Below are 12,243 nucleotides of genomic sequence, written 5' to 3'. Positions count from 1 at the left end.
AATGAAAAAACTTGTAAACCCTAAGGTTGTAAGTATATCAGTAACATTATTTTATATCAATATTAAGTAACTAATAATAAAGTGATTTTAAGCATAATAAAATTTAAAATGAAAATTTAGTTTTTATAACCAAGAAACTGATGATAATGCAAAACAAATTTTTGTAAATAAAAATAACATTTTATATTTTATATTTTTGGGCACTAGTTATATGAAAGTTCATTAAAGGGCCATTTATTTCATAAATAATTTATTATCACAAATAACGTTAAAAATACTCGGCAAGGGATTGACGATTTATTGTGATCAACAGAAAATTATTTTTTATTTTTATATTTCAAAATAGCTAACCAGCAATTACTTATATTTATTGATAGCTTTAAATGACTATTTATACTTTTCCAAGTTGAGACTCGTTATTATGGCCCTGCAATAATGATTACCGCAAACATTAGCAGTGGTTTTGAGGTTGTAAAGAACCCTGTCATAAATTAGTTCTTAGGTAGTCCGAGAGGTCTCAAGCCAGGACCGGACCGCAATTTTTTTTTTGGTTTTCTCCTTTCATTTTAAAATTTATTAAATAAAATAAATCCCTGATTAGTATAAATTGTATGTTAAAACAAAAAAAAACAAACAATTGAAACAATTAATCGGAATCATAATCACTTGCAGTCTCATCGCTATCTTCTTCTAAATTAATTACAAAAGGTCTAAAATTTGGCGACACAAAAGTATTCTCTACATCGACAACATGCCTGATACAATTTTTCCAAGTTTCCGATGTTATAGCTGCAGCTTCTTGGCGGATTAAATCTACAACTTTTGAGCTTAGCGTCGGGAAAGTATTTTTTCTTCTAATTGATTTTTTTAATGTGCTCCAAATCAACTCGATTGGGTTGAGAACACAGTAGTATGGCGGAAGACGAAGAACGATGTGGCCCTGTTCTTTTGCATATTCATCTATTAAGGAGTCTTGACTGTTTTAGTAAAATCACAACCAGAAACACAAACAAACAGAACGCAACCGAACACCAAAAAAAAAGCTCCTTACTGCACTGAGTACGAACGAGAAATAAACTTCTACGTGAAAATTGAAAGTTTGCTCAAGACTACCTGATTATCCCTTAAAACCTGCCCCTATTAGGATTTACCAACGGGTTGAGGGTATTATGGAATTATCTGTAAATTTTCCAACAAGACAAGAGGAGAAAGTTTTTCTAAAACTATTTGAATAGAGTTCAAGCAAACTTTTGTACCTGGCAGACGTCATTAAATTATAATTTGTACAAAATCTTTTTTTCCAAATTTTTCATCAAATGTTGCCCTTGTGCTTGGCTACAGAAATTGAGATAAACTAACTCTTGTGATAGTATAGTTTCAGATACAGAAAATTGTTGGATCAAATCTTGGTGTTGACAAAAATTTTTTTATCAAAAATACAATTTACATATTTCCAAACACCAAATTTCGTCAAAAAATGTTGACGCGTGTTTTGATAGCAATCCTATCACTATCAGAGCGATGATTAAACAATTTAATCTAATTTAAAACTAATTTTATCCTTATCCAATGTACAGCATCATTACGCTAATTAGCAAACTTTTGTCAAATTATCATTGGACACATCAACAGCATTTAAATCATGACAAAAAAAGTTTTGATCGTATTCGATCGAAGAGTTGGCACCAAAAGCACTGTTGGGTCCGGTGCGGTCCTGGTCGAACCCTAGTGATGAGTTGCAACCACAATTTATGGTCTGCATTGTAGAGCCATTTAACTTTTACACAAAGACGTACCCTCATAAAAACGAGTCTCAACTTGGAAAAGTATAAGTAGGAACAGGTTGGTTTTATGCTGAAATTTTTACAATTTTATTTACAATTTTACATGCGACAAGGAACTGAAACTCTATTTTAACTTGAGAAATGGAATTAATCATGAAATAAATTAATTTTTAAAACTTTACGATGGGTTTTAAAGATGTTAACAACAAAACTAATTTACATATTTCAAAGTTTTTTACTATATTATTACTCTACCATAACCGATAAGAAACTGACAAATAAGAAAAAAGTCATTTTCATGATGTTTTGATTAAATCTTTAAATTATTTGATGTATCTTTGAATTAAATATTTGTTGTATCTTTACATTCACAAGCTGTTACAAATGGGGCTTAATATTTATAAAATAAATGATTTAATTTTAATTCAATTAATTTAGTACGCGGTATTAAAAAACGGAAACGAAAAAAAGCAATGAAGGAAAGAATTAAAGAAGGAAGGAAATAAAGGAGGTAATAATGATCATACGAGTTTTTTCTTATGACTCATACTCAAGTCATCTTAAAAACATTATCTAACCTGTGATGTGAGGAGTATAATAAATAAATATAATACGACATATCTCTTTAGATAAAAATAACTCACATTAGTCATCAGAGCTTTTTCACGGTTGTAGAATTAATTGACCGCATGATACTCTTAAGCAGCTCTGCTTTTCAAATAAATCAACCACCTAGAAAAAGTAGACCTAAAAGCTTCAATTTGAGTAAAAATAGTTATCCATAACCACAATTGATTAATTATAAAAATCGAAACAAAGCCGGAAAATAGTTCACTGAGCTTTTATTTAATTTTAGAAAATTTTCCTCAGCTATAATATTGATATGATAACCTACTCGTAAAATTATTTCAAACTTTAGTAATCCGAGTTATCTTTGCTTATTGCTTTAGCCTGTGGTCTTCAACTTTAATGTTATTAAAAAACTTATTACTGGAAGAAGGAAATAAGAACGAATACAAAAAGTAATAAATATTGTCTTGATAAATATTGTCTATGACTCATGTCATCTCAAAATTCCTTATCTTAACTGAAGTGATCGTACTTGTCATTTAACAGATATCTCATGACGTACGTTGACGAAATAATTAATTCTTAACTAATTAGGGCGCATAATATGAGTTCTAAGTCAGACTTCCAGTATTAAACAACCAGGCTATACATCAGATTTAAAAAAAAATAGAAATTTCTTTCTAAATAGGTATTTAAGACAACGAAATACAATTAATTTAGAAATAATCAACAAGTGGCGTCTAGGTCAGATGGTATCAGTATGAGATAAATTTCACCTCATCTACTTATAACAGGAGATTTTTGCAAAGTAGTTAGTTTTCAAACATGCTTACTATCCTCACTATATTACTTTGTAGTAGCTTTGCTCTACCAGTATCTACCAAGTATGGATCATTTTATAACGAATTTCTGCAGGATGTCTTAAATATCGAAGAACTTGAAAAATTAATTAGAGACAATTCACCCGACATCGATGTTGCCTTTACAAGTAGGTATTTTCTTTGCTCCAGTGCCCAAAAAATAAAATTGTTTTATAGTGTTTGATGCATCAACCAAAATTCCATCTGGACTTAAAGGTGGCAACTTCTTGGACCTCGGACACTTTGATGAGTGTTACAACATCACATATCAAGATATTTATGGCAAATATTGTCTTGGCACATTATCGTTGACTGGCAAGACCCAAAAATATTTTGATATGTTCAAACTAAGCTCAACTGTCAGACGACCAGTGAGTATACCACTTTTTATCATTTATTTTTCTTTCATGGTTTTATCGTAGATTGTTAACATTCATCCCCAACCAAGACTTATAGGTCTGGGTCCAGATTACGCGGGTTTACACTGGGCTATTTGTGTCCCAAGCACTGTAGCCGCTGCAGACATTCCCGGGCTGATGACTTTCACCGAAGAGTTTTGTTATTCTAAGGCAACAGAACCTGAATTGTCACCTGGTGCTATTGCCACAATTACTGTTTTGGCAGTTTTTGCGGCTTTAGCTGTTGCATGTACGGTGTATGATATTTTCTTGTTCTATACCAACCAAAGTATGACGAGAACAGTGGGTAAATTTTTTGACTAATTATGTATTTATAGAACCTCATCATGAGCTGTTCATTGCGTTTTCTTTCATAACAAACGGACGGAAGCTCTTCCAGTCGTCAAACAATCCGGACCAGTTACTTTGCCTTAACGGAATCAGAGCTATAAGTATGATGTGGGTTATTCTTGGACATGAGTATTCCAACGCAATCAATGCACCACTTTATAATTTGTTCGATCTGCAAGATGTAACAATATAACGAATTATTTCATTTTTCTAAAAGTGAGTTTCAGTGGCAAGATAACCCAGCTAATATGTTTGTAAATGGAGCAACTGTGTCCGTAGACACTTTCTTCTTGGTTGGTGGACTTGTAACAGTTTACACGTTTCTAAAGTCAATGGACAAAGGAGTAAAATTTAACCTTTTTCTTTACTACTTCCACCGGTTTCTTAGGCTGACACCAGCTCTTGCTATTATGACACTTATTCATCTCTTTCTGTTACACTATATGGGAAATGGTCCAGTGTGGAAATCTATAGACATTCTCTTAGTTCAACCTTGTCAACGAGGGTGGTGGAGTGGACTTTTATATATTTCAAACTACGTTCACGAAGTCGTAAGTATTGAATTTTTTACTTCATTTTCTTCTAAGAAAAAAGTTTAGTGCATTCCTCAAGGATGGTACCTCTCTGCTGACATGCAGCTTTACATTGTTAGCCCTCTTCTCCTTATTCCCTTGTACAACTGGACAAAACCAACTCTAGGAGGATTAGGATTCCTTGCAGTCCTTGGCTGTATTGTACCTTTTGCTGTCGCCTATTCGGAACGTTTAACCTATATGTTTTCTGCGGTGCCTGGTGAAGCGTAAGCTATTCATTCAGTCAACTCGTGCATTTCTTCAAAAATCACTTTTAGCGAAAAATACTCGCGCGATTATTATATTCAACCCTATACCAGATTTGGCCCTTACGTCATAGGAATGATTGTGGGCTACTTTATTTATAAAGTTAAAACGTTGTCTCTAAAAATACGAATTTCAAAGGTGAGTGAAAAAACTACTGAAGACAAACCTTACAAATTTGTTTTAGATCGTGGTGCTATTATTGTGGCTAATTCTCTTAACAGGCCTCGTAGCTTGCGTTTATGCAGGCTATTCTGTCACTACAGGCAAATTGATAGATAGATGGGCGGATTCTCTGTTTGTAGCGTTTAATCGACCGGCCTGGGCTCTTGCTTTGGCCGGAGTTATCTTCTTGTGTGTGTCTGGTTACGGCCATCCCGTAGACAGTTTTCTGTCTCTGCCAATCTTCCAGTTTTTGACGAAAGTTTCATATTCCATGTATCTGGTCCACTACGCCGTTATTAACGTGCGGTATGCTTCAATGAAGAACACCATAAAATTTTCCAATGTGGCAATTGTACGTAGATTATATCCATTAAATCTCTCAAGATAATTGAACATGTTATCTTCACATGTTGTTTCAGATGCACGTGTTCTGGGCTGATTTTATGGTTACCTTGGGACTATCGTTGCTTTTGTGTTTGATGTTCGAATCTCCAATAATTGTTTTAGAGAAATGCATTTTTGGGCGTGGTGCACCTAAGCCAGTCCGGAAAGAAATGAATCGGGAGCAACCTGAAGCATAGTTCGTCAAACTTTTTTTATTTTTTGGAAATATTTCTTATTATTTATTTAAACCGACAATAAAATTATTCGAAGTGTAGGTATCTTCCTTATTTATTACTTTCTTCAACTTGTTATCTTCATCAACTTTTATCCTATTAAAACAGTTACTGAAACATGGAAAGCAGAGAAAAAAGTGTCTAGTAATGAAAGCTTTCCTATGACTCTCAAAAATTATCAAAATCATAGTAATTGTTATTTGATAAAAAGTAAATTCTGATACAGCTTTTTCATGATTGTCGATACGATTAGGCCCAGAGCATTGGTTGCTGATTAGCAAAAATTGAACAGCTAAGATAAAACGTTTAGAGAAAAGTCAAAAAGAACACCACTGCTGGATGTCTGATTTACATTATAAAAATTAATAAAAAAAATCAATGACAAGAAAAAGTGCAAAAGTCCATTTGAGCTGAGTTAGAAAGGCACACATTTAGACTCTTTTACTCATTATTTCTTCGTATTTTTTTTATTGTTTTTAGTACATTGCAAAAATATTTAGTCTTTTTGTTTAAAGACCAGGTAAAATTTTGTGTTCATGAAGTAAATTATTTGTCATTATTCTCAGTCTTTAAAGACTTTCTTAACATCGTCATATGTAAATATGTTTCTTGTAAAAATCGATTTATTTGAGTCGGAAGATGGAAAGTAAGAAAAAATGATTGGTCTTAAACATTTTGTGTTAAAATATCGCAAAACAGAGACCAGTAAGGTAATAAAATTTGGAATTTTTATAAGTATGATTTCAATTCTAGATCGATAAAAAAAGTACAGTATGTATCACGGCTATAAATTATTTAAGTCATTTGTTTTTAAAACTTCTTGATAAGTTCGTGTCTAAAGCACAAAGCTTTATGTGGGGTAAAAATTTGCATAATGAAAAAAGGAATTTTTCGTAGAAAAATACAATTTAGAGATAATTTAGAAGTGGAGTCTCCATCAGGCAGTATCAGTAAGAGATAATTTCGATCTCGCCTATTTATAAGGGAAATTTTGCCATCCGAATGAGTTACTATTGTACAATCATGCTTACTTTGCTCATTGTGTTGTTTTGTAGTAATTTTGTTCTACCGGTATTCTGCTATACTGGGTATGCAACAATTTACAACGAGTTTGCCGAAGAGGTCATCAATGTCAGAAGACTGGAAACATTAATTAGAGACAATTTACCAGAAGGCGATGATGAAAACTCTGTGCTGTTCACAAGTACGTTTTTTTCTTCAAGTGCTATAAAAAAATTAAAATTATTTTGTAGTGTTCGACGCGTCAACCAAAATTCCATCTGGACTAAAGGCTGGAAACTTTATGGATCTTGGGCATTTTGATGAGTGTTATAACATCACATACCAAGACATTTATGGTAAATATTGTCTTGGAACATTATCAATAAATTTTGAGACGCAAAAATATTTTGATATGTTTAATCTTAACGCAACAATTAAACAACCAGTGAGTCATTTCATTTACCACTTTTCTTTATTTCGTTGATTATTATCGTAGATTGTTAATATTTACCCTGAACCAAGACTTATAGGTCTGGGTAAAGATTATATGGGCATACATTGGGCTATTTGTGTACCAAGCAGTGTAGCCGCTGCAGATATTCCTGGACTTTTGACTTTCAGCGAAGAGTTTTGTTATTCTAAGGCAACAGAACCTGAATTATCACCTGGTGCGATTGCCACAATTACCATTTTGGCAGTTTTTGCGGCATTAGCTGTTGCATGTACGGTGTATGATATTTTCTTGTTCTATACCAACCAAAGTATGACGAAAACTCTGATAAAAAATTTTGACTAATCCAATTTTTGTAGAGCCACATCATGAGCTGTTTATTGCTTTTTCTTTCCTAACAAACGGACGGAAGCTCTTCCAGTCGTCAAACAATCCAGACCAGTTACTTTGTCTTAACGGAATCAGAGCTATCAGTATGATGTGGGTCATCATTGGACATGAATATTCCATCGGTCTTAATGCACCGTTTTATAATTTTCTGGATCTTCAAGATGTATAATTGCAAGAAAACAAACTTAATTTTTTCTAATAAAAAGTTTCAGTGGCAAAATGATCCAGCCAATATGTTTATAAATGGAGCAACAGTGTCGGTGGACACTTTCTTTTTAGTTGGTGGACTTGTAACAGTCTACACGTTTCTAAAGTCAATGGACAAAGGAGTGAAATTTAACATTTTTCTTTATTACTTCCATCGATTTCTCAGACTGACACCGGCGTTTGCTATTATGACATTTGTTTATTACTGTCTGTTGAATTATTTGGGAAACGGTCCGTTGTGGAAGGCGATAGATATTGTTTTAGCTCGACCTTGCGAACGAGGGTGGTGGAGTGGACTTTTATATATTACAAACTACGTTCACGAAATCGTAAGTTTTTACATTTTATACTCTTTGGTTTTCTATTAATGAAGTTTAGTGTGTGCCTCAAGGATGGTATCTTTCTGCGGACATGCAGCTTTATATTGTGAGCCCTCTTCTTCTTATTCCTTTGTACAAGTGGACAAAACCAACTCTAGGTGGATTAGGATTTCTTGCCGTTCTTGGTTGTATTGTACCTTTTGCTGTCGCCTATTCGGAACATTTATCTTCAAGTACCAAGGACACTGATAGCACGTTGGTTCAATTAATTGAGTAAAACTTTATTGTAAAACAAATCACTTTTAGAGTGAAGTACATGAATGATTATTACTATCAACCCTATACCAGATTTGGACCTTACGTCATTGGAATGATTCTAGGCTATCTTATTTATAATATAAAAAAGTTTACTTTGAAATTAAGAATTCCAAAGGTGAGATCTTTCCTTCCCAACAAAAAACTAACAAATTTGTTTTAGGGTTTGGTGCTACTTTTGTGGTTAATTTCCTTAACAGGTCTGGTAGCTTGTGTTTATGCAGGATTTCCTTTAAGTGTCTCCACAATAGAAGATAGATGGGGAAACTCTCTGTTTATAGCGTTTAATCGATCGGCTTGGGCGCTTGCTCTGTCTGGCGTCATCTTCTTGTGTGTGTCTGGATATGGCCATCCCGTAGACAATTTTCTGTCTCTACCAATTTTCCAGTTTTTGACAAAAGTGTCGTATTCGATGTATTTGATCCACTATGCTGTCATTAACGTGCGTTATGGTTCTATGAAAAATACCATAAAATTTTCGAATATGACTATGGTAGGACGTAAATTATATTTCGCTAAAGTTATTAAGATTGATAATGTTTTTAGATGCACGTATTTTGGGCAGATTTTATGGTTACTTTAGGGCTTTCAGTAATTTTGTGCTTGTTGTTCGAATCTCCAGTAATCGTTTTAGAAAAATGCATTTTTGGACGTAGTGCGCCTAAGCCAGTCCAGAAGGAAAAGAATCGGAACGAACCTGAAGCATAATTCACCAGAGCTTTCCTTAATTATTAAGAAAGATTACTTATTGCTAACTTATTTAAAACGACAATAAAGATCTTCAAAGCGTATTTTCCTTATTAATTCCTTTCTTCAACTTGTTAACTTCATTAAATTTCATCCTTTTATTGTAAGACAGTTACTGAAAGATGGAAAGCTAGAAAAAATGTGTAGTAATGAAAGCTTCCTCATGAGTCATGACTCTCAAAAATTGTTATCAAAAACATAGTAATTGTTATTTGATAAAAAGTGAATTCGGACACAGCATTATTTTCATGATTGTGGAACTGATTAGGTATATTTTTGAGAAACGTTGTCCGAGATTAACACATCCGCGTACTCAAACATTTCTTGATTACTTGAGAGCAAATTTTAAATAGAAGATTGGATTTAAAAAATATTTTGCTTTCTAAAAAGTGTCAGACCATTTCCACTATGCTCGCAAATAATATGTATTTCCATCCAATATAATTTCCTTAAGAACAACTTATTTTCTCGGTTGTCTTTCTTCTGTCAGCATTCGGTTGATTTTTACTTGATGTGGTAGTACAACCTTCTTCTATGTTCTTATTTTGTTACATTTTTATCTTAACATGTTTTACAACATTTTACGTTTATTTTTTATCAAAAGTATTCTTTTTTTTTTCTTCTGACCTGACCTAACCATTTATTTTTTTCATTCTTTTAAATTGTTAAAAAATTTTACCCATTATGACTAGGTACATCGTAATAGATAAGACCGAAGTTTTTGAAGAGCTGCTAAGATAACTCAATCTGTAACATTGTCCCTAATTTCCAATTCTTTGGAAAACAAAATCAAAGATAAGTAATTCGTTTCACGGTATCAAAAGATAAAGTCCATCCAACCCGTTATAAGGCACAGTTCCAGAGTTAGAACCTCACACTTGCAACTATGCTGACTCTGCTCATAGTGTTGCTGTCAAGTCAATTTGTTTACTCAGTATCTTACAATACTGAGTATGAAACAATTTATAATGACTTTATGAACGAAATTGTAAATATCAAACAACTTGAAAAAACAATCAAAGACAACTTACCAAATAGCACCGATGACGGCGTATTTATAAAAAGTAAGTTTTCTGTACAAATTCATAAAAATAAAATTCAACTTTCCAGTGCTTGATGCAACAAGTAAGATTCCAAGTGGAATTTTAGCAGGAAACTTCTTCGACTTGGGCCATTTTGACGAGTGTTATAACATTACCCATGAAGACATTTATGGTAAATATTGTCTTGGAACTCTGCCTTTAATTGGACAGACCGAAAAATTCTTTCGTCAATTTAAATTGAACGCAACCATGAAACAACATGTAAGTACAATGTTGGAACTTGTCTTCCATTCTCATTTTGATTGTAGTTTATTTCTATCAACCCCCAACCTAGACTTGCACAGTTGGGTCAACTGTACGCGGGTTATCATTGGGCTCTTTGTATTCCAAGTAGCATGGCTGTTGAAGAAATCCCCGGATTATTCAAATTTTACGAAGATTTTTGTTATTCTAAGGCAACAGAACCGGAATTATCAGCTGGTGCAATTGCCACTATCACTGTTTTGGCAGTGTTCGCCGCAATAGCAGTTGCGTCTACAGCGTTTGATGTCTACTTGTTCTATACCAACAAAAGTACAACAGTACTGTGGTTAAGTCTTTGAATTAATCTTGAATTTATAGAAACACCGCACGAGCTCTTCATTGCTTTCTCGTTCTTGACCAACGGACAAAAAATTTTCAAGTCGTCAAACAATCCGGAGCAGCTCCTTTGCCTTAATGGAATCAGAGCTATAAGTATGATGTGGGTAATTCTTGGACACGAATACTCCAACGCTTCCAATGCATCTATTTACAATTTCGCGGATATTGATAATGTAAGACAGTAAAGTAATCGTTCGTTTTTAAAATCGAATTTCAGTGGAATAAAGATCCAGCGAACATGTTGATAAATGGAGCCACAGTGTCAGTAGACACTTTCTTTGTGGTTGGTGGATTGGTAACAGTTTACACGTTTCTAAAATCAATGGATAAAGGAGTGAAATTTAATATAATCCTTTATTATGTCCATCGGTACCTCAGATTGACTCCTGCTCTTGCTATAATGACGTTGATTCATCTGTATCTGCTAAATTACATGGGAAATGGTCCGTTGTGGAAAACCATAGACTTGACTTTAGTCCAAAGTTGTGAAAAGTCGTGGTGGAGTACATTCTTGTATATTACAAATTACGTACAAGAGGGCAATGTAAGTGATTATCATACCCAAAAGTCTCTTTCATGAAAAATTGTAGTGCTTGCCTCAAGGGTGGTACCTTTCTGTGGACATGCAACTATATATTCTTTCTCCCATCATTCTTATTCCTTTGTACAAATGGGCGAAACCAACACTGGGAGTACTAGGATTTCTTTCAATCGTTGGATGTGTCATACCCTTTGCTATTGCCTACAAGAATAACTTCGGAGGATTATTAACAACGCAAGGTCCAGATTCGTAAGTCCTTTTCTTCAACAACAATAGTGTTTCTACATCCATTTTCCAGAGCGAGATTCATGCTCGATTATTATTCTCAACCATACACTCGATTTGGACCTTATGTCATTGGAATGATTCTCGGGTACTACTTGTACAAAATTAAGACTCTCGAGATCAAAATCCGACTATCAAAGGTTTGTCTATTTTTAATCGTCCAAAGTACTGACAAAATTATTTTCAGATCTCGGCTGTACTCCTTTGGATCTTTTTCTTAACAGGCCTCGTGGCCTGTGTTTATGCAGGATTTCCCCTCACGAAAAACGACAAATGGGGAAATTCACTTTACATAGCATTCAATAGACCAGCATGGGCTGTTGCTTTGGTTGGCGTCCTCTTCTTGTGCATCTCCGGGTATGGTCACCCCATCGACAGTTTTCTGTCGCTACCAATCTTCCAGTTTTTGACAAAAATTTCGTACTCTATGTACTTGGTTCATTATACCATCATCAGTGTACGATATGCCTCCATGAAGAACACTATGAGATTCTCAAATGCTGCTATGGTATAATTTCAATGAAGTTTTTTTTAGTGTGATTGAGCCTTTATTTTAGATGTACGCGTTCTGGGCCGACTTTATGGTAACGCTGGGACTAGCCTTGGTCCTGTCTTTGATGTTCGAATCTCCTATCATCATTTTAGAAAAATACATTTTTGGACGCGGAGCACCAAAGCAAGCCAAAAGTGTTAAGACTCAAGACAAACCTGAAGCATGA

At 34.0% G+C, this 12,243-nt stretch overlaps 3 protein-coding genes across 3 annotated transcripts; all 3 read left to right on the top strand.

Annotated features, from left to right (window-relative positions):
* Positions 1-3,165: 3,165 nt before the first annotated feature.
* On the top strand, positions 3,166-5,595 carry LOC148168623 (nose resistant to fluoxetine protein 6-like). Its single transcript, XM_088045495.1, has 9 exons — positions 3,166-3,342; positions 3,392-3,585; positions 3,637-3,901; positions 3,951-4,144; positions 4,191-4,514; positions 4,563-4,762; positions 4,814-4,940; positions 4,987-5,316; positions 5,384-5,595. The coding sequence occupies exons 1-9, from the start codon at positions 3,180-3,182 to the stop codon at positions 5,543-5,545; spliced, it is 1,959 nt and encodes a 652-aa protein (XP_087901621.1). The 5' UTR covers positions 3,166-3,179; the 3' UTR covers positions 5,546-5,595.
* Positions 5,596-6,601: 1,006 nt separating this feature from the next.
* Positions 6,602-9,057, top strand: LOC148168622 (nose resistant to fluoxetine protein 6-like). The gene is made up of 9 exons (XM_088045532.1): positions 6,602-6,785; positions 6,835-7,028; positions 7,080-7,344; positions 7,394-7,587; positions 7,637-7,960; positions 8,010-8,206; positions 8,258-8,384; positions 8,430-8,759; positions 8,813-9,057. Exons 1-9 carry the CDS (start codon positions 6,605-6,607, stop codon positions 8,972-8,974), a joined length of 1,974 nt encoding a protein of 657 aa, XP_087901658.1. The 5' UTR covers positions 6,602-6,604; the 3' UTR covers positions 8,975-9,057.
* Positions 9,058-9,899: 842 nt separating this feature from the next.
* LOC148168621 (nose resistant to fluoxetine protein 6-like) lies at positions 9,900-12,243 on the top strand. The gene is made up of 9 exons (XM_088046230.1): positions 9,900-10,077; positions 10,124-10,317; positions 10,365-10,629; positions 10,678-10,871; positions 10,916-11,242; positions 11,289-11,488; positions 11,538-11,664; positions 11,712-12,032; positions 12,082-12,243. The coding sequence occupies exons 1-9, from the start codon at positions 9,900-9,902 to the stop codon at positions 12,241-12,243; spliced, it is 1,968 nt and encodes a 655-aa protein (XP_087902356.1).

The sequence above is a fragment of the Gnatocerus cornutus genome, chromosome 9 (assembly GCF_029298725.1).
Source record: "Gnatocerus cornutus isolate USDA-ARS CGAHR chromosome 9, icGnaCorn1.1, whole genome shotgun sequence".
Classification (NCBI taxonomy): domain Eukaryota; kingdom Metazoa; phylum Arthropoda; class Insecta; order Coleoptera; family Tenebrionidae; genus Gnatocerus; species Gnatocerus cornutus.
The sequence above is the reverse complement of the archived record's forward strand: the minus strand, read 5'-3'. Positions and strand labels throughout refer to the sequence as shown.